At 44.6% G+C, this 22,702-nt stretch overlaps 1 protein-coding gene across 2 annotated transcripts in view; it reads right to left on the bottom strand.

Annotated features, from left to right (window-relative positions):
- Positions 1–7,384: 7,384 nt before the first annotated feature.
- The window catches only part of LOC147604169 (putative polyamine transporter At1g31830), a 99,601-nt gene continuing 84,283 nt past the window's right edge, over positions 7,385–22,702 (bottom strand). The window contains exons 8-9 of one of the 2 annotated variants that reach the window (XM_086795455.1): positions 8,300–8,380; positions 7,385–8,149 (exon numbers count right to left, since the gene is read on the bottom strand). In XM_086795455.1, coding sequence (XP_086651581.1) covers positions 7,851–8,149; positions 8,300–8,380 — 380 coding nt within the window. In that variant the 3' untranslated portion in view covers positions 7,385–7,850. The remainder of the gene's footprint in view (positions 8,150–8,299; positions 8,381–22,702) is intronic. The other variant, XM_086795456.1, reaches the window with a different exon arrangement.

The raw sequence follows: 22,702 nt of genomic DNA, 5'->3' as shown, positions 1-22,702 counted from the left end.
ATCAATATGAGAACACCAATTGGACAAGGGTGTAGACCTTGAGAATCAACTTAGAGAAGCTCTTTGATGGAGAAGTAGTGGAGCTCTTCAACACAAGGATTAAGAAAACTCACATGATCAAATGGTAGTAAATCAATTTGATATCTCAAGATGTTGCATGAAGGTGCATAAGAGTCCTACACCAAAAAGTATAATAGTCTAGTCATTTCTTTAAAGTACGATAGTCTAGTAACTCTGACAACCCATGACGTTGCATGAAGGTGTGTAAGAGCCCTATCCCAAAAGTATGATAGTCTAGTCACTTTTTTAAACACTTAAGCTAGAGGTTTATCTCTTACATTTAAGGTTTTTTTTTTTGTGATGCCTTACGTTCTTTACCAATATGGATGGTTCATGGACCATTGATAGTAGTGGAGAACATGCACAAAAAAGACATGCTTCTGGAGGAGGACATGTGTTAAAAAATATAAAATGGTGGGGATTTTATGTTCTCTGTCAGCATGGATCGTTCAGGGATCATTGATAGTGCAACATCCTCCAATTATATGACCAACACAAAAGGATTGGTATACATCTCTAAGCGATCATGAATATGCCAAATGCCAAGCTAAGAGAAAATGTATAATCTCTTTTGTTTCAAGCAATAGTGTTACTAAAAAGCTTTTGGATGTTCTCTATATACTAAACATAAAGAGAAACCTCGTATTAGTGAATCATAATTTTAGGACATTTCTTGGGATGGTGTAGTCACCTTGTGTAGTCATCTATGCCACAATGAGTGTCATTGGGAGCGAAAATATGCAATATTGAAAGATATGTAAAAAAGTGGAAATCTACCACTTTTTCCAAAGATGCCAAAAGCTTGTATGGAATGTTGGCAATGATTCCCACAATATGCTAGCTTTAGAGCACTAGCTTCAGAAGCTTGTATGGAATGTTGGTAACCATTCCCACAATATGCAATATTACAAGATATGTAAAAAAGTGGAAATCTACTATTTTTTCCAAAGATGCTAGAAACTTGTATGAAATGTTGGCAACCATTCCCACAATATGCTAGCTTTAGATCAATAGCTTCAAAGCAAAGTCTCCTCCTTTAGCTAGTTCATGCTGACCTTTATGGTAAAATACCAACCATTGATGCTCTGGGTGGTACTTCTTACTTTGTGTTGTTGATCAATAAATACAATAGGAAGATGCAAGTATATTCCACAAGAGATTAGGCTAAGGCTTTTGGAAAATTCAAGGTTTGTCTAGAAATGGTTAAAAGAGACATGAAAGAAGGTGAAGATGTTTTTGACTAGTCAGGGTGGAGAATTCACTTCAATCCTACTACAAGGAGTGGGAGGGAACAAGTGCTAGCTTACCACTACTCATATTCTAGAGCAAAATGCCTTAGAGTATTTACAAAGGAAAAGAGTTCTAATATTGTTATGCATTTTCTCAACAAGACTTTTAACACTGTTATGCATTTTCTCAACAAGAGTTACACTAAATAGTTAAGGGAATGACTTGCCAATAGGCATACCCTAGTAAGAAACCTTGTGTTTCTTAATTTAAGACCTTGTTTTATACATGTTCGAGTAGCAAACTGAAATAAGAACAAGCTGAAATTGCATCTTTCTTAGATATAATATGGACTCAAAGTGCTATAAACTCTATGAACATAAGTGTTATAATATGGACTCAAAGTGTTATAAACTCTATGAACATAAGGTACGAAAGATCATGTTGAGTCATCATGTAGTGTCCTTGAAAAGCCCATCATGTGGAGAAGGAGGCTCCTTCTACTACCACGAGGAGATCAATGACCACCATCAGTAGATGTAAACCCACATGCTTCCTCTTCAAAGGCAAGAGAGTTGCGCATTTGGAGGTGGAATCTAAAGATAGATGTGCTAAATTACAAAGGGTTCAACCGATGCCATCGGTCAATTAGCCAAATCCCACATCCATAGCAGATGAGCCAAATCCTCCAACCATAGCAAATAAGCAAAACTGGTCAAAAAGAATAGAGAAAAGAGGGCTCAAGCTAAAATTGTCAACTATTCACTTTTGCATTGATGATAAAGATAAAAGAGATTGTACATTTGAAGGAGGTGCAAGAGTATTGGATGGGATCTATATAGACAGAATATGACTTCATCATGAGGAAACACACTTTATAACTTGTGGATGGTTCATAAAAATGCAAGGTACTTAGTACCAAGTGGGTCTATAAAGCTAAGGATGGATTTGATGGCCCATATGTGAAATACAAGGCATGGCTTGTGGTAAAAGCTTTTGCATATGTTCACGGATTCAGCTTCATGGTGGTGATAGCTACTTCGTAAGTATCAATGTTTCAAAAAGCTGGCCCGATTTAAATATAAATGTTTTTTTAGCAAAGCAAATACATGATCATCATCCTTCATGTTCATATCTTAAAGTACATATGAGGAACAACATAATAACATAATAATAAGAATTGCCTACACTTTGGGCAAGACCTTAGTTGGATTTTGTGACTTTGATTTGGTAAGTGAACTATGATAGATCAATGTGATGAGCTATGGTGGATCAAATGCTAGAGAATCAACATCATTAACAAGAGATTAGACGATAATTAAGACATGATTTTAGTGAGCAATTAACTGATAGCTTAATGTAGGCATGGATAATCAAAAACTAGCAAATTCTCATTAGGCCAATGCCTCAATTTATAGAGTTTACATCCAAGCATCTAATTCCACTGATTTCTCCTTGATTCACTCCACCTCTTTTGCTTGATTCTCTCCACCTCTCCCAGAATATCTCCACACCTCCTAAATCTCCTCATGCTACTCTTTATTCTCTCCCAGTAGATTCTTCTCACCTTTTCACAGGTTCTCTCACATTTACAGATTCTCTTTTATAGCCTCTAGCTAAGGGCTTGTTCCCGCACACACCCTATTCACTTGTATATTTCAACAAGAAAAGACACACCATGAGGGCAAAATAGATTTTTTATAAAAATAAATGGTTCAAGGAATATTGTGATTCTATTGATAAATGCTTCAACACAGTGTGTAGAGCCTTTATCCATGGTTTACATATGGAAAATTTGATTGTGCAAGAAAAAATGTATTTTGCACCTCTAAAACTATAAAAGTATCTACAAATTATCCAATTAAAGGTTTCATAATATCTTGATTTTGAAGGGTTTTAGTTGTAATGACCTTCAAATGAAAATGCCTTTGATTTGTAGAGATGAAGGTCTTCCACCACTAATTTAAACCCCCTTAGCGAGTGAAGGTGACATTGAAGGATTAAAAAAAAAACTTTGAATTTGATTATATTCATAATTTTGGGCAATTGTGGTGCGATATGAAGAGCCGCTCACTTTGCATGACAGATGATTAATAACATTTTCTATTATTTATGTGATGTTTTAAAAGTCTCAATTTAAGATTTTATGCTTGACCTTAGCGGTCGTAGAAATCAAAGTTAACCTAACTTCTTGAGCCTTACACTAATCATGGTCACCATTAATTACTAATTCATTGGTTGGAATTTATTTATAATCACATAACTATGCTAATTGGAAAATTCCTAAGCCAAAAACTCATTTTCATAAGATTTGGACTAAATTGACATTAATTATGATTACAAGAGATTATAGGTGATCAAGAAATAAAGTGAAAAAAAGTGTTTGGAACCCCTTTTAAACCTAATAATTAATTACCAACTATTTGAATTTATGAATGACAATTATTGGATTAACTTAGCAATACATTTTCATAATGATTGGTAATTACATTGGTAATCAACTATAATATTAATGTAATAAATTATGGGTTTATGGATGATTATGGCCTCTTGTAGCAACTAATTTATCTTCTATACATAGCTATCTCACTTGTGCTCTAGCCAAGCAAATTGGCGCAGCAAACCGCCTTCTACAGCTCAGGAAAATCGTGATTCTGCAGGCGTATTTTTAAAAAAAGAAAATTTGATATTTCTGCTGCTTTAGATCAAATTGCTCTAATTCCTCTTGGCCCTAGGGGTTTTCAAGGGTGCTCTACAAGCTGGTGAAGTCAGAATTTGATTTGATCAAGTCTACAGTGAGATCTAAGCTCTTCATTAAATCCGCAGGTGAATTTAGTAAAACAGAGATTAAGCATTCAATGTTTGGTCAAATCTTGTGTTTCTTGGCTTAATCCTCTACTAGACTAATTGCTATTGATGGCCTTGAAAGGATTTGAGCTCATTTGAACTCTAAGGTCTCACATCTGGGCTCCTCGCATACTCTATTTTCTGCACACAAAACAGAGGATTAATTTGTTAATCAGTGATTAATCAGTGCTAATCACTATATTTTGGTGCAATTGAGGGTTCAAATTAACCATTAGGTATCTGATACAGATCCCTATAACTTCAGATTGCAATTCGGAGATGGTTTGATACTCCAACCATTCCGTACAAATTGGTTACCCTTGGATTTAATGTAATTTTTGGTAAAATTATGCTGATAAATTTGTGGTAATCATCATTTTGCATTTATCCCTTGGTTAATGCCTGTAAATCACACTCAAATTCAAGATTATTCACAGCTAGAGTTGCATTTGGGAATGTGCATAAGAATGAATGCTATATGCATTATGTATTGGGCACATTACATCAATGTAAAAATGGGATCAAACACTACCCTTGTCCAGAATAAGGTAAGAGGCAAGACCTCCTGCATAGATTTGGGTTTGCATTGCATAATGACACAAGATAAACACCAAAAGCCCAAAAGAACTGTCAACAATACATTTAAACATGTTGCTCACATGGAGCAAGAGCTGACGGCGGCCAAGCTCATGGCCCCGGCCATGAAAGAAGAAGAACATCTCTCCAAGAGGAGGATCCACACCGAGAAGAAGAGCTAGACAAAGTATTAGAGGAAGACATGGACGCGTGAAGAGAAGCTGCCACGACAAAAAGACTGAAGACAAGAGAGGATGTGAGGCTCCAAGAAGTGAGGAGCCATGTGAAAATCTCTGAGAGAGAAACCCTACAACCCAATGTAGCCTGTCCCAACAGAGTAAAACCACCTCTGAGCCACCGATGATATAGGCCATGTGGTAGATGTATGTGTGAGCACTTTAGTCAAGGTCACGGGCACTTGTAGTAGCCTTGGACACATAGAGAGAGAGAGTGTGTCAAGGACTATGAGTTTAGGGACTTGAGGCACTGGTCGCAGACTGTCAAGTAAGAGAGAAACTTGGTATAGGGTCCAGGTGTGCTAGGAGTATTCACTTGAGAGGAGGTGTTGAAATATACAAGTGAATAGGGTGTGTGCGGGAACAAGCCCTTGGCTAGAGGCTGTAAAAGAGAATCTGTAAATATGAGAGAACCTGTGAAAAGGTGAGAAGAATCTACTAGAAGAGAATAAAGGGTAGCATGAGGAGATTTAGGAAGTATGGAGATTTAGGAGGTGTGGAGATATTCTGGGAGAGGTGGAGAGAATCAAGCAAAAGAGGTGGAGTGAATCAAGGAGAAATCAGTGGGATTAGATGCTTGGATGTAAACTCTATAAATTGAGGCATTGGCCTAATGAGAATTTGCTGGTTTTTGATTATCCATGCTGCCTACATTAAGCTATCAGTTAATTGCTCACTAATCACATCTTAATTATCATCTAATCTCTTGTTAATGATGTTGATTCTAGCATTTGATCCACCATAGCTCATCACATTGCTGTAATTTTAACATTTATATCATGTGAGTTTATGATGCCATACAAATAAAATCTTTGATTCTAGATAATGCACATATAGTTTGACAAGGAGCTTTCTTGTTCATTGTGATTATGAATCCATTCTTTCTAAAACAGCTTTTCTTTTAAGCAAATTAAGCTCTCTTTTTCAATAGTTCCAATGTTGAATGAGGTTTGTTTCTCTTGTTCATCGGTGCAATGGTAGAAACAACAATGTCATTAAAAAAAGGCAAGTTGTGTGCTCATTTGTTGTGCACATCCTTGCGGTCATGTTTTAATAACAAAGTGTGCTTTGTTTACCCAGATGTAGCGTATGCCAATGTTTACATTCTAAAGGTAGCTTATTCTTGGATTGGAACACATTAACATCCTTGGGGTCATGTTTAAAGAACAATTTCCATAGAACATAATGCAAGGACATACCCATCAAGCTCTTCTTTAAGTGATATATTAGACAAGGGCATAAGTGTTAAGGTAGTCAAATAGATATGTTTTTTATCACATAAGCTTTATTGGATGGCCTTTGAAGGAGACAATATGGGCGATGTGCACTAGCTAGCTTAACATCCAAGTATACCTCCGAGTATACCTCCGAGTATGACCTTAACATCCAAGTATACCTCCGAGTATGACCTTAACAAACTCTCACAAGTGCAAGTTCAAGAATAATTTTGAATGTGTTACCTCTACAACAATCCCTTGTAGTGTAACGTTGTAAAGGTAGCATGAGTAGAGCAAGTGACAAATATCCAAAAAGGGACCCCCTCATAACACTTTGCACTATACATTATCTTTCGTATTGCATTTTTGCTCTAATTACTCATCTCTAATTTGGAGTCCCTTCTTATGATCTACCACACCTTAGAGCAAGTTAGTTTGCTCTCCATGATCATCCATGAGAATGATTTGTGGTAGGTCACGAAACATCACTAATGGATGGTAACACTACGACTAATGGGTCATGAGAAGATATGAAGCAGTAGGTGGGGTGCATATTTGCAAGATTTATATTATATATAACGGGCATGCACGCATAACCATTCAAGGATTAGCCTTCAATGATTTTAATAGATAGTGTTAGAAACTTTAAAGCCCCATGGTAGATGTAGTTTTCATCATCACTTCTCTTCCATGATTACCATTATCTTTCTATAGTGATGTGATGTGTGTAGTTTCCACTCATGAAGTCAAGGTACCTTCCTCTATACTATGGGTTTCAGAGTCGTCCCCTTGTGATGGTTGGTCATAGACAATGAGTCTCTTTATCCCTATGCACCTTGTCTCCCACTTCTTCGTGATGTGTAGACTAGCACATGTATTCTTAAAAATATTATTAAAGTATATATGTATTCTTTTATTAAGGTGGTACACTAGCACATGTATTCTTGTAAATATTAAAGCAAACTGCAAAATACGTTTGGCCTTTATGGAAACACAAGGGACCAAATGTGATCCTATTAAAAGTTAGTAGGGCTTTAACACATGGTTGATGAAGAGATGTGACAAGTGATAGGTGGAGAGGTGTGACATGTGGTTCATGGGGACACGTGTGACACCTGGCTGCTGGTAGGGGGTGACATAGATGGCAAGGAACTTGCATAAACACAGAAGAGAGGTTGCATGGCAAAAAGATTTCACCAGTAGAAAATGGAGAGGTGATGCTCAGTGGCAAAGATAAAAGGATCAATCTAATGATTAATTTTATAAGAGATTTTCAACATGATGCCCTTTTTGTGGGCCACCCCTTTCACTTAAGGACTTTTCTGAGCTTGGCCGGGCATCAAGTGTGTAAAGCCTTCATGACGTGGCGTCCCTCGTGACTAAAAAAATTGCATGCCCACCCCTTGGGGCAGTCATGACGGGCTTCCGCCAAGTCTGTAACTAGCTTTAATAGAAGACTCCTTGAGATTTAATGATAGCCTAGGGCTATAAAATTCAGATGTTGTCTAGTTCTTGTGTCTACCTTGTTTAAATTGTTTTGCTGATGCACTTTGGCTTATAAATGTGCCATGGGAAACCACCTTTTTTTTTTTTGGGGGTGCCAAAACCCACGAGTATGTGACTACAATGAGCTTTGAAGCATTACATGAACCCCATGAATGAGATGCTAAGCTAGCTGCATCTCTGGCTATTTGTGTTCTGAACTTGAACCCTGTTCCTCTTCAATGCTGTGGAGCTCCTCACATTCACCCATGTTAATGGTTCTATTCTCTTGCTTGGTACACATTTCAACGCAAATAGTGTTGGAGGGTCCCTCGGATTGCAGCACCTTGAACTCTTTTGCAATCACCAAGTCTATCCGTTGCTGCATTCTGTCTATATTCTGCTGCACTCGCGCAACCCGCTGCTGTACCACTTCCTCAGCTTGTTTACCATATTGTGGGAACAGTTCCTTTACAAGATAACCCAATACTGCTGCAACAACCCCTGAAAATTCATGGCACAGGCAACAGCAACTAGAGGTTTAACCATGATTCAGCTCAGTGATGAAATGTTGTAACCATGTTTCAGCTCAGAGATGAAATGTAGTCTTCCTGTTTACACGTGATTAAAATTCCAAAGAATAGAGATGCATACCAATAAGGCCAATGGCTTGTGATCTATTTGATGCAAAGTATAACATGCTCAAGCAAAACCCTATTGGGATTAGAGCCATGACTGCATTACAAGCAATGCCATTGGTGTTAACTTTCTCATAGGTGATAGTTACACTGTTAGTCTCCTTAATCAATTGCAAAATTTGAGGTAAACATGCCTAAAAATTAGATTAACTTGCTTGTGAGGTTAAATTGCTTGTTTATGATTATTAATGATTCATGTGACATGGTCTTGTAAGTTGTGATGTCACTTGTTTTTGTTTAGTTTGGTAAATATTTTTTTCTTTATTCCATATTAGCGGGCATGCAACATTCTTTCTAACTCTTCATGGAAGTTGTGGTCACCGGTTTAATTAGCAAAGGTGTGCTTTAGTGCTAGCCATCAACATGGCTGAGTCTGCCCTTCACCTTTAAAGAAGTGATAGAAACTTAGAATTGTCCATTAATATGGTCATAGCTTCCTGCATGAACCTGGACCTACACTTGGGTGATGATGACATTAATGGGCTGTCATAGTACGTAGTCTATGCTATGCATGATGGAGTTCATGATTTGAGTAGACTTGTCTATGCTCTACATGGAACGGCTACCATCCTTCCAGTACAGCGTAGATGCGGCCCCCTTCTCTCTCTCACCTGTTGGAATAACCTGTATACCCACACCACAAGGATTGTGCCCCTGGTCCTACCCACGAAGATGCAGCTCTACAGTGAGAATTTCCTGAGGATCACAATGGATGGGTTCATCCGGAAACTGGGAGAGACCAGGATACCACCGTAGAGACATGTCACATGCCATGCGGATCGTGATTGGTTAGATCCGTATCTCATCTCGCAGCCTCAAAGTGGATAGGTTCATCTAGAGACCAGGATACCTGCATAGTCAACCATGCGGATGGTGATTGTTCAGATCGGGATCTCATCTCGCTGCCTCAGAGTGGAGACAGGGAGAGCAGAATGTATGCCATGGAGGATGGGATCTGCAGATTCTGCTCCACAGAGATCGATACACACATTAGTGGTGGACATGGGGAGCCTCTCGACTATCATTCGACTCCCCCACACATATCTTGGATGGATGAGGATGAAACTATATCCACATGAGGTCTCTTTTATACTTAGTTTTATTGATTTGGAGATGTACTTTCATACTTTCACATATACTCTCACATGTATGGACATGCTCACTATAATGCTCATTGTGATGAGGATGATCACGATGACAACAATGAGATAGATTTACACCTAGTCTATCCTTCTGTATCAATTTTTTCTGGTTTCTTTTAGTTTTTTCCATGGCTTAGTACCACATGGAATTTTTATAATGCTTTTGGTAGTACATAGCCCTATCTTTCTTCTGACACCCAGTCTACACGTGGATCATATGTAACATCTTTTTGGTCTCATAGACCCTTCTGGTCTTTAGTAGACTTTAATAAAATCTCTTTTTTTTTTCGTGATGGTTGGTTGATTAGATTATGAAAATGTAATACAAAGCAAAGGTCGCATGACCAGCTATACAAACATGTACATAGTCAGACCGCACACACTAAAAGGCCACATGAGGCATGCCCACCAAACAAAGAGCATGTAACTAGGGGTCAGCTTGCACCGTGGTGATAACATGTGCATCGATCAAAGAAGAAACTTGCCAAAGCAATAGACCATGAACACGTTTGACATGACCTTTCACCCTTGATTGTGAATCAAAGATGAAAGCATTTTGCATGAGCCAATTATGCCAAAGGCCCAACCATCGAAAGAAAACAAAGAAGACCTCATGTTGCTGATTGTTCCCCTCGGGCTGGTCATGTCCAAATACCCACTGCCTGGGTGACAAAGTGTGTCCAATCACCATTTGCCACACTGAAGAGATGAACTCCCATATCTGACAAGCCACCGGGCAAGAAATAAACTTGTGCCGACTAGATTCTGGACAAGTCTGGCAAAAGAAACAAATGCCATTTGGAAGTCTCCGACGCCAAAGGGCAATGGCCAGAGGCTCAGGCCCCCAACCATGACTTGCCAGATAAACACTTTGCCTTGAAAAGGAAGCGGGGAATGCCAACCACAAAATAGGATGCGCTTCCACGAGGAGGCCGTTCTCTTAACATTCTATACTTTATTAGCTTTTTCTGCAAGCCATCTCTTCTCTTGGACCAAAAGATGATATACAACATTAGCGGAAGCCTTCAACAGCGTGGTCTTGTGACCCAACACCCAATCATCCCATGCATGAGAAGAATCCATCCTAGGAAGGCACCCCAAAGACTGCACTTGTTGCCGCAACTGCAACCAAATACACCTGTAACCTTTAACGAGCACGACGGAATGATAACATTCACAGCTGCCGGGCAACAAAGTATCAGACATCCTCACAACACCTAGTCTTGCCATACGATTGAATTGCCGTCTACAATTATTCTTCTCTAGCCAAGTAATCACATGAGAGGTGGCCAACACCTCTGCAAGCAGGGAGTTCTCATCTCGACAAGAATCTGGAGGTCTCCAAGAAGTGAACCATAACACTTCCTACCATGATTTAACCAAATGATTCACCAGAGGAGAAGCAGATACACACACAGATTGTGAAGCATTTAGAACATCCCACCAAGATGCAACAATCTGGGTCTTCCCATGCACAATACCCACATCCTCGAAAAATGCAATAGTCATGTCTATCCATGGCTGGGAATCAACACATGTAAAGTCCACCTACGGGCAAGAAGGTGTACCCAAACATCCAACAGAGTTGCCCCTCCCAATCTCTTTAGGGTGTTAATATGCTTCCACGAAACCCAAGTCAACCCTGGATTATTGCCTTTCTTTTTCCACAACATGAATCGAAGCGGTTGGGTGAGAGCTGTCAAGGCCTTTCGAGACCAAGGAAGTAAGGGCAAGAAATAAGAAAGCATAGCTAGCATAATGACTTGTGCCACTTTCAGTCGGGTGTGAAACGGCCATGCGTGAGACTTCCAGTACACAAACTTATCCCCAATATGGCCTGAGATCCATTCTAAAAGTTGTTTGTTGGTGACATCCACCCCGATAGGATAGCCCAAGTGACATACAATGGTCCCACGCGGCACAACATGACCCTGCCAACCAAGCTCCTGTAAATCTCTCTCTATGCAACTAAGAAGGGCTGACTTTTGGGTATTTATATACAACCTAGAAGCTTTCGCAAACAAAGACCAAGCTGCCATTGCCCTCTCAACGTTGGCTTTGCTAGCTTTAAGAAACATAAATGAATCATCAACCAGTGCTTGACCCACCAATTGTGACCTGAAGGCAAAGTTAGCCCAACCACCTCCCCCTCTTGAGCCAACTAAGTAAGCAAAGTAAGCATGGGATGGGTAACCAAAGCAAATAGCAAAGGGCTCAACGGACATCCTTGCCACAGAGATCGAGTAAGGGACATTGGGGACGTAACTCCACCATTCATCATAATCCGAGAGTGAGATCCATGGCTGAGAGTGTAGATCAAATGAGACATACGTGGCCCAAAACCCATAGAATGCATCAATTCAGCAAGGAAAGACCAGCTGACATGATCAAAGGCTTTCTCCAAATCCAGCTGAACCATCACCACCTCCTGCCCTTGCACAATCAATGCCTATTTGAACATTAAGGATATTATGCAAGATATTGCACCCCTTTATAAACCCATACTGAGCAGGGTGTATCAAGTAAAGATAAAATCTCTCTCTCTCTCTCTCTCTCTCTCTCTCTCTCTCTCTCTCTCTTGCGAGACACCCAGTCAGGGTGCTGACCACAGAGGATATTGAGGAGATCCGCCAGTGTCCGATGCGGCACATATTATGAGATGGAGGTACCTCCATAGTGTACCTTCCAGTTCCAGTTTCATTTTCTAGGTGCCAGTAGTATCATCTTTATTTTTCATTTTCTGAGGTTTTTTATCCAGACATTGTATCAGATCCACCATGATGTAACTTTTGGTCTCATAGGTCATTATGGCCTTTTGAAGACGTTAATATAACATTTCATTTCATTTCATTTCTCTCTCTCTCTCTCTCTCTCTCTCTGTGTCTCTGTCTGTCTGCCATACTCATTAGCCCCATGCTTGATATTTTGGAGAGTGGCATACCATCTACTGGGGGCTGATGCTCCTCTCATGTTTCTATGTTCTTGGTATTCCATGATGAGTTTCCATGGACAGTTTTGTATCACCCCAGTTATAGCTATGTTTTTGTTTCTATTTTATTTTCCATTCCATGATGAGATATGCCATGGACATTATTGTATCACTTTGGTCTCATAGGTCCATTGCGTATTTAGTAGACGCTTAATCTCTCTCTCTCTCTCTCTCTCTCTCTCTCTCTCTCCCAGTGTGTGTGTGTGTGTGTGTTGTTGCCATATACATAGGCAGTGATGTGTGTGAACACACTTAGGACCGCCGGGGCACTTTTTCCCTCTTTAGGAGGTTTTTTCCCCCGGCTTGTATATACGCCCATCATTCTAGGGCTAACTTATCTTTTGTACATTGACACAATCTAATACACTTTGTGTTGTGTGCATTCTTGCTTCTTCTTCTCCAAGCTTGGTGTGCTTTCCTGCAACCCTAATTCCAACATGTGTGTGTGTGTGTGTGTGTGTAATAAAAGAGGACCCTCGCACTACCTTTCTGCCACCCACAAGTGGGGCAGATTGGCTAGTGCGAGGGCCCTTATAAAAGGCCATGATCCACCCGAGTTCAAGTCTCACCGTTGGTCGTATATGCCCTCCTGTTGCATTCCACCGACGTTAATACCTCTCTCTCTCTCTCTCTCTCAGGCGAGAGCATGGAAACAGCAGGTCTTTTGTTGCTTTGTGAAGCCTTTGACTTAATGCCGAGATCACGGCTTTTCGCTCTCCTAGAGAAGCTCCAATTTCCACGAGATAATATGGGGGGTGATGACATTCTGTGAGTCATCGAGATTGGCCGAGTTCCAGCTCCAAGTGGTATGTCAAATGAGATTCCCATCGGGATCGATTAGGGCTGCCCAGTCTCTCCCACACTCTTTGGGCCATACATTGATGAGATCTCAGACTTCATCAATAGACTAGGGGGTGCAGGGTCACGGCTAATGCCTATCCTCTTATATGCAGATGACATAGTCCTTATCTTGGATTTAGCACAAGGGGTTGCAGAGACACCTGGATACACTTTATAATTTTTGTGAGAAGTGGGAACTCAAAGTGAATCTTGGTGTTACTCTCTTTAACACCTCACACCAAGTGGTAGCCAGCCACTCATTCTCATATAGACTCATATAGAGGTGAGGCCATGGAGATAGTTACTTCATAAGCCAAGGAAAGCATAAAGTTGATATTTTTGGGCTAAAACTTGGAGTACAAGCCAAGGAAAGATAAAAAGTTGATATTTTTGGGCTAGCTCAACTATTTTGGGCAAAAAAGGAAAAGCGCTGCAAATATAGCTACTTGACTCTATTAAAGCAAGGTAGAGGACTGATTTTGGCAAGTCGACTTCCTTCATAGCTCCCACATGGCTGGTCGACTTTCTCCAGGGCTCCTATAGGGCTGGCCGACTTGGTCCAATGATGCTACAGGGCTGGTCGACTGCCTCCATAGAAGCTGACAGGGCTGGCCGACTGCAGTTTTCTCTCTCTTCCCTCCTGCGTTGGCTGTACAGCAGCTTCTGGTGCTGTTTCCTTGTGCTGGCCGTACAACAGGCAGTTTTCTCTCTCTCTTTGGCCTTGTCATGGGCAGATTTGGGCCTGTTTATGAAGCTGTTTTTGGGCTGAATTGAGAGCTCTCTGGGGCTGATGTATGGCTCAGTTTTGGGGCTGATTTGGCACGGAACTCGGGGCTGTGTTGGGCTCCGTACCGGGCTATTTTATGGACAGTTTATGGGCTGATTATGAGCTGATTTATGGGACTGTTATGAGACAGTTTATTGGATGGCTTTTGGAGCTATGTTTGTATCTTGGCTCTAGACTGAGTTCTGGGCAAGATCTGTGCTGATGCTTTGTGGAAAATCCGGTGTTGTATGCACCCGCACCTTGGTTTATTGTAAAAGCTTCTAACTGAATAAAGAAGTTCCTACGGGAGGCCGGCCGTTCCGGCTCAGTGCGGTGTCTTTGTATTATTTATGGTTCTTCCGCTGTGTTGTGATGCTCTGTCTCTGGTATTTGAAGTGTTGGTCTATTATTATCGTTCCGGGTCCCCGCCCATAGTTGTGACACTGCCCAACCTGCTAAGCCTTCAGGCAATCCCAATGACATTGGGACTCTTGACGATGGCCACACATCGAATAGACTGTTGGCCTACCTCCTATGGCCAGCCAGTGCCAACCACCAGGCTCTGATGTGCCAGTTGCCACAAAAAGAGAGTGATATTTCGTGGCCGAAAACTGTTCCATAGCCTCTTCCAGAAATTTGAGAGAAACTGACGAGGGAGGTCGTGAGACTGCCAGTGCCCTGCTGTTGCTAGAGTGCCCTACACAATTTTATTACACGGCTATAGCCGCGCGCGGCTAATACGTGGCTATAGGCATGGTTACAGTTGCAAGTATAGTCACATAGTGAAGAAAAATTATAGACATTCCCGAGAGCATTCCCGAGAGATCAAAATATCCTAGTATCACAAAAGAAGAAGCACAAAATGTGATCCCAATATCACAAAAAAAGAAGCACAAAATGTGATCCCAATATCACAAAAGAAGAATCACCAAATGTATTCTAATACAATCAAATATGGACTAAATCAAGATTGGCGAATTGAGAAATTGTCTAATGAATTAGGGTGAGCCGCTCCAAAAGCATTTGAAGGAAGGAGGAGACAACTTAAGAAAACAAAATCACGTAGCGCAGAGCACGCGAGGGAGGTATCCGATTTTTTTCCCCAGTACGCGGCTATGGGCATGGTTATAGCCGCACCCATAGATGCATTGCCATGTCTACTCCCCTGGGTCTCACTAGAGTCTCGAATCCACAAACTGCAGAATCTTTCTCTTGCCACCTTGGCCGGTGGAGGGTCTATGTGCCACTCATGTGCATGGAAACCAATCACCCTCACCCTCACCCTCACCCTCACCCTGTGCAAGGTGCATCCATTGAAATCCTGTAAAGGGGGCTTTGCTCTCTCAAGTCTGCCATGTGGTCCGATAGAGAAGGTGAGTAAGGCAAAGCTCTCATCAGCGCTGAGGACGGCCAAAGGTATGTCATGCCTTGTGAACACTTCCAACCACTATGGAGGAAAGGGGAGGGGAGGGGGGGGCGGCGGGGGAGGGTCCAGGATCGGGGCCAGTCAATCCGGGAGGATGGAAGAGTCAATGTCAAGGCTAAGTCTGTCCCTACCCCATATCCTAGTGAGGCTCCTCTCCTAGGCCTCCATGGGCAACTATCTGAAAATAAGCCAATCTCTTAGTAACTGAGTGAAACCCATACTCAAAGTTCCCCACGATACATGCGGGCGAGCCACCAACATGTGACCATTGGGAAAATGGACCGAGGGGTTTCAAATCAAAGGCTAACGGAGGCGCCCCTTGGATGCAACTGAAGTTGACTGCTGAAGGGACGACCTAGGGTGATCCCAAGTGTGCAAGAGGCTGGCTGCAAATCTGTCCTCAAATGTAGGCTAACACCACAAGCTTGCATCTCTGTGCGGTTTGAAGATCCATCTCATACTCTGGGGCCAAGGACCTCCCAAAACTGGGGTGCGAGCAGAGATCCTAGCCAGGAGGAAGTCCTTCCAGGGCTCGCCATCGAGAAGAAGGTACAAACTATCAACTTGCCCAAAAGGGAACGGCTCTAAATAGAGGGAGATGCCTAGGCCAGCCTTGTAATGTGGCTGAATGACCACTTCCAAGCCACCTTGGCATGGACAGGCTTGCTGCTTCCAATCCAAAGAAAGTTGTGGATCAACCGCTGAACTTGACCCATGCAAGTCCAAGAGAAGCCCTAGAAAGAGGTGTACTACATGGTGGCAAGGAGAACTTGGTTCGCCACCACGACCTGGCTAGCTAAGGAAAGCTTGGTTGAACTTCAGTATAGCAGCTTCTTTCGAATGCTGAGAAGAAGAGGGGCTGGCTGCTGCTCCGGGGAGATATCGATGCCAACCTGGCATCCAAGATAACGAACTTGGACTGCCACTCGGGATCCACTGAAAAGCCTCAAGTGGCCTCCAAATTGGGGTGGGCGATGAGACAACCCAGAATCCACATGACTTGTGCTAGTTGATCTACCGTCTGGATGCACGACAGGAGATCTCTATCACCTCTGGAGGCTCCCCTCATTTCTAGATAGGTATGCTGCTGTGTTATTGGCAAACTCTGAATCAAGCAACTCCTCCTACGTGCAGATGGGAAGACGTAGCCCCAGGAGCCCTGTCTCCTGATTGAAAAGAAAACTACTCATGGCCTCGGCAACAAACAAAAATAGATAAGGTGCCAGTAGACAGCCCTACCGGACCGAGCTAGAAAGTGAAAATCTGTCACCTTTGGGTCCATGAATGAGAACCTGGCTATGAGAAGCCAAATAGAACCTAGAAACACCTCGGACCCACTCCTTGGGAAATCCCACTGGCACATCGTCCCCCTCTAGAAAACCATAGTCTACCTTGTCATAGACTTTCTCAAAATCTAGAAGGAGAACATTAAGATCGTGTCGCCTCAACCTGGCCGAAGCGGTCGATGTTGTCCAGAATGCTCCGATTGTGGATGGAACCTGTATGTGTGCCATGAATCAAATCAGGGCGGAAAGGCTACAGTCGCCAGCTGATGGCTTTGGCTAGGCTTTTGTAGGCCGTTCCTAGGAGGGTGATGGGCCTCCACTGCCGAATTTCCAATCTGTCACCATCCTCCTTGGGAATCAAATCGATCAATCCCTCTGACAGCCTGTCCAGCATGGATCTCGTGGTCATAATCTCATTGAAGGCAACTTTGAAGCCGCCTTCCATGAGATCCCCATGCCAAAGAAATAAGGAAACCAAAAGCCCATCTTCTCCCAGGCATTTTCCCGGGGTGGCGAGTGTCGTCAGAGCCTCCAAAGTTCAGAGAGCGGGAGGGACCACCTCTCTCGTGTGCCGCCAGATTTGCTCATGCGCATCCAACACATGAGAGGATGGCTGGGACACCTGTGAGAAGAGAACGCAAGAAATCTGTGGCAATGGCTCGCACCTGGGGGGGGGGGATCTATAACTATGGATCCATCCTGGACTTGCAACATGCAGATACCATCCCTCCGCATGTGTGGGCCTGAAATCTCAAAGAAATCTCTGGTGACCCTGTCTCCCGCCTAGGTTCAAAAGGAGGCTCTAGCATGGTATCTGTACTCCACCCTCCACTCCTCGATGGAACTAAGCTCTATACGGGCTGCGGCCAACTGGGACTCAATCCACGGGCTGTCTGGGGTACTCTCCTAAAGCCGTTGCAAGGAGGCTAGGCTCTGACGGACGCTCCTCTCCTACTCTCGGAAGCCAACCAGTCTGCTCTATGTGGCCTCCTGTAATAAAGTGCTGATCTCTCCAAGGCTTGCATCCAAAGCTCCTGTGGCTGAACCCGTGTGAAAATCCAAACTCTCCCAATTCTCATGTATCCTGCTACAAATCTCGAAATCCTGAATGAGGCTGTCTAGGATTTGGGTGCTCAAATGTTTGTCCTGTCTCCATGGGTCCTCCCAAAATAGAATGACGGGTGCATGATTGGAGAAAGTAGCGCCTGCTAGAATACCAATCATGTCAGAATATGCAGCGGAAATGATAACCAAACTTGGGTAGACAAGAGCAAGTAGACTGCAGAAAATAATCAGCACAAGAAACACAGAGAGATAGGTGTGTAAACTCTTCTCTATACACAAGATCCCGAAAAACTGAATGAGGAAGTGGTGGGGGCTGTGGGGCAATATATACAACTCCATGAGGGCAGTCGGCCAGCTACAGATAGTGCCCACGACTGAGAAAAACCCCACAACTGATAAAATAGCAGTCGGCCAGCAGCCTGATGCCTACGACTGGTGCAAGAGCAGTCGGCCAGCAGCCCAGATGCCCACGCCTGAAGAAAGTTCAGTCGGCCAGCATTGGGGTGCTCCTGGCATCACCTGGCAGCCCTCCCACCACTAGGAAAAAAATGGAAAAAATAGGGAAAAAATACGGGGAGTGTGGAAAAATGATATACGGGCGGGTAGGATGTTAGGCTTTCTACTACCTGAACCCAGTCCAGGTGTTCGGACTCATCAATGTGGGAGATAATGCCTTCGTCAAGGTTGAGCTAGGATGTCGGAGGAGAAGGGGTCCCAGAAGATGTGGGAGCTACTGTGGCACCAACGATCCCTTGATCCAAGCCTTCCTCTAGTTTTGGCTCTAGGGAGCCATGCTCTTGAGGAATCCACAATCGGTCAGAGTCCCAGTCGTGCAGGACACCAGTACTTCTAAGCCATGGTCGACCAATGAGTAATGAGTAGGCCCCTCTGACTTTAGGAAGCCGGATCACCACAAAGTCCTGTAGGAATGGGATCTCCTGTTGGATAACTACACTGACACCTTCTACCTGGCCGATGGGGGTCAACTCTTGTTGGTTAACCATGCGAACACAGAAGTTGGTTGGTCGTGTTACCTTGAGGCCTACTGCATGGAGTGTGAATTCTGGCATGAGGTTTACTCCCGAGCCACCACCATCAACGATTGCCCTGGAAAGTGAGGCCTACTGCATGGAGTGTGAATTCTGGCATGAGGTTTACTCCCAAGCCACCACCATCAACAATTGCCCTGGAAAGTGGGGTATCATGAATCTCCACAGAGAGGCGGGGGCTCCCGTAGTCAATAAGGGAGGGACTCGTACAGCTGATACCCGTGCAACTGGCAATGCCTGAAGGGAGTGGAAATCCACCATATGGCCCACCATACCGCCCACCACTAGAATTGGTTGGCGTACCATTGAGTTTCTCCAGTAGTGCACTAAGACACGGACATGGGGGCTAATCTGGAGAAGATCAAAGAGGTTCACTGTCATTATGTTTTCCTTGAGTAGATCCTCCATGGAGAAAGGTGTAAAGCTGTGGTTTGGAATGTAGGAGGGAGGGGGTAGGTGATTTGTTCGACACATAGGGGTGGTTGTGGAGGTCCTTGAAGGCTTGCAAGAAAGACTGGTCTATGACTGTGTGGGGGGTGGAGTGTTATCATCGGGCTCATCCCCCATTTGCTCTTTAGGCATGGCTCTCCTTTGTGATTGGGTGACCACTATGGTGGATCCTCATGAGTGGTTGATGTGGGTGTGACGGACACACCAAGGGTGGGAGAGGAAGGGGGGTAAGTGGATGGTGAATGTCCTACTAAGACTAAGTGCGTGGTAGGGACTGGCAATGTGAAGTCGGAGGAAGTGGATGCCCTTTGCTTGGGGCAATCCTAGGTATAATGATCCTTGGATTCTGGATTGCCTACAGGGAAAAGCACCTTCAGGAAGGGGGCATAGGCTTTGGCAATGGCCATATTCCCCACATCTGTAGTAGCAGAGGACAGGACGATTGTAGCATAATGGGAAAGGGCAACAAGGTTTGTGGAACGGCAAGGTCGACTATAGCATAATGGGCTAGGTTGGGGGCTGTCAAGGCAGGGTGAGGAGTTTGTTGCTGATGAAGTTGATGGAACCCCTTCAGGTAGTAGCAATCTTTGTCTTCATGTCCTTTTTCGCAAAAGGAGCAGTACCTCCTCTTTGGGTTCTTGGACGGTGTGTCCAAGTGACTGGCATATAGCACACCATAGGCCCTTCTTTGCTTCTTTTGAGTCTTCAATTCCTCAATCTTTGAGTTGGAGTCTGACACCCTCTCCTCTCGTAGCAGTTGTAGCCTCCCGAGTCCTAGAGAATGTGGTCCTCATAGTTACCAAGACGGAAGGTGCAGAGGAAGGTGTTCTTCATGGTAGTCCAGTCTACAAAATGGTCTACTGGAAATTGACTGAATCACTTATCTACAGAGCCTTGGAGAGTGGACAGGAAGAGTACCAAGAAAGCATCCTCCCGCTCAAGTCCGTGGCTCTGGCATATGGAGATCAATTGCCGGATGTGGTCATCCACGTCTTCAGTGGAAGAGCCTTTGAAGGTTGGGAGCTTGACATTGACTTGGCCCAGCACCGTGGAAAGGGGTTCTGCACCAAGAGGATTGGCCAAACCAGGAGGGTTGCCTTGGCATACAGCATTGTTACTGAGAGTGGGATTACCAAGGTTACCGGCCATAGGGAGAGGTGGAAGAGGGTCCCTAGGTGGTACATAATTGAACCTCTTCCAACTGTAGCAGCGTATTGAGAGAGGGCTTTTGGATGGGCTGACCGGACTACCATGGGAGGGTGTATTGGGCATGCAAAGAGGACGCAACGCAAAGAAAAGGGTGAGCTAACAGGACCCCAAGTTTCGAGAGTCCCACCGAACGTGCCAAATTTTTTTTTTTTTTCCGAGAAAAGATCCTTTCATTAGTTATGTAAAAAAAACGCCCGTAGGGCTACAAAAGAGATCTCTCCTGCTCCTAACAGAGAGAAGAGCAGTGAATACATCATGGCAGCCCGGGAGACTCTCCCTAGGTGCTGCAAAATACAAGCATCAGTCTAAAGGACTGAGCGGCTAAATCATACAATGGGGGGGGGGAAGAGCCAAACAGGTGGCCTGTAGTGCCAACGGGGGGATCCCGTGTGTAGGGTGTAGAACGGGCCGCAGCGCCAAGTGGTATGAAAGGCCTGGCGCCGTAAAATCGCCTCATCCCAGTCTCCCCGGATGCGGTCGTACTGTCCTCGCAGGGTGTGGATCAACTCCTGCCAAATCCCCCGAACAGTCTCTGCTGGTGGCTCTAATCTCCCCTCAAAGGCCGTGAAGCACCGGGCCCTCCAGGTGAACCAGATGGTGAGGCTGCTGAGGAGCTCCCATCGTAAATCCCTGTCCTGTGTCCAGCTGTCGGACGAGAAATCCGGTGCCGGAACCAGGCGAGGCTGGCCCCTAATAAATCTGATGGCCTGACTGCCCTGCTCCATCTCATAGCCCATAGCAGGCCCTGACGAAGTCGACCAAGCAGCGGCACCCCACGTAAACATACCCTCTGGAGAGAGGGGGGCTAGAATACGCAGCATCCGCAGCCAAATCTGCTGTGCCTGAGGGCAGTCCCAAAGGCAATGTCTCTGTGTCTCCATAGGGTGGCCGCATCGGACGCAAGCCGCCGGAAGACCGCTATAAACAAGCCAAGTGCCAACTGCTGAGCCCCTGTGGGCGACCAGCCACTGAAAAGCCGAGATCCTGCGGGCCTGTCGACTAGCCCAGAGTCGAGCCCAGAAATCCTCCAGGAACTCCTGTGATAGTCCCTGCAATCGCCAATGCCCCGCTGCCGCTGGAGAAACCGTCCTCCTCGCCGTCAAAATATGCCGTCCCAGCCGAACAGTATACTGGAAAAATGTGATCTCTGTGGCCTCAAGGGATGCATAAGGATCATGCCACTCGTACTCTCCGGGGTCCCACTGTAGCCGGGCCAAGGGGCGCGCTGCATATGCCCATATACGCCAATCCGGGAGCACGTCAGCAGGGTCGGGGTCAATGTGCCACTTCCGAGAAGCGGCAGCCACTGCCCGAATCCTCTGAAAGGTGCACTCTGCAACCAAAGGCGACTCCACCTCCACTCTCTGGAGTCGGCCCTCATCCTGAATCTCATAATAGAGGCATCTGCCATCCTCAGTGCTAGCTCTGACAGCAATCAGGATCTCCAACTGTGTGAAGGCACCCATCCACCGTGGGGCCACTGGCTCGAGAGGTGTGAACCACTCCTCTGAAAGTGCCTCCTGAATATCATCCCTCATAATCAACCCCCCTCTGAAGTGACTCAACCTCTCCACCTGGGTCTCCTCTGGTAGACTGCAGAAAGCCTGCCAGTCTCCAAAACTACGAGCTGGGCCTGCCGCTAAAGGTCCCCAGGCTAGACGAGGCCGAGAACCCAGCATATGACCCTGCTCTGTACGAACCGCTGGGCTCCAGATGAGCGGCTGCCTGGCCCGCTCCTCAACACAAGACGGAGGCCGCTGAGATAGCCCCGGTCTCAGTAGCTCCCAAGCTCTCAGGATACTCAAAGCAAATCTGTCCTCCCATCCTCTACTGAGGCCTGTCCTCCTCATCTCTATGAATATCCAGCGAATCTCTGGTGCCCAAGTACCCCCTGCAGGAGGCGCCCGGGCCTGCAATCGCTGCAAGAGGAGCTCTTTCCAAGGCTCAGCGCCTGGAAGCAACCCCCGAACAATAAGCTTCCCCAATAAGGCTCTACTCTGATCGACTGGATCTATAATGCCCAAACCGCCCTGAGCCAGCGGGAGTGTAATAACTGCCCATGCAACCTTTGCCCGAGCTGGCTGACCGTCCCGCCCAGACCACAGAAAGTTCCTGATCAGCCTCTGTACCTGGCTGA

Source organism: Cibotium barometz, chromosome 62, assembly GCF_041138505.1.
Source record: "Cibotium barometz isolate CiBa-2024 chromosome 62, ASM4113850v1, whole genome shotgun sequence".
Taxonomy (NCBI): Eukaryota; Viridiplantae; Streptophyta; class Polypodiopsida; order Cyatheales; family Cibotiaceae; genus Cibotium; species Cibotium barometz.
This window is presented reverse-complemented; position numbering and strand designations above follow the sequence as displayed.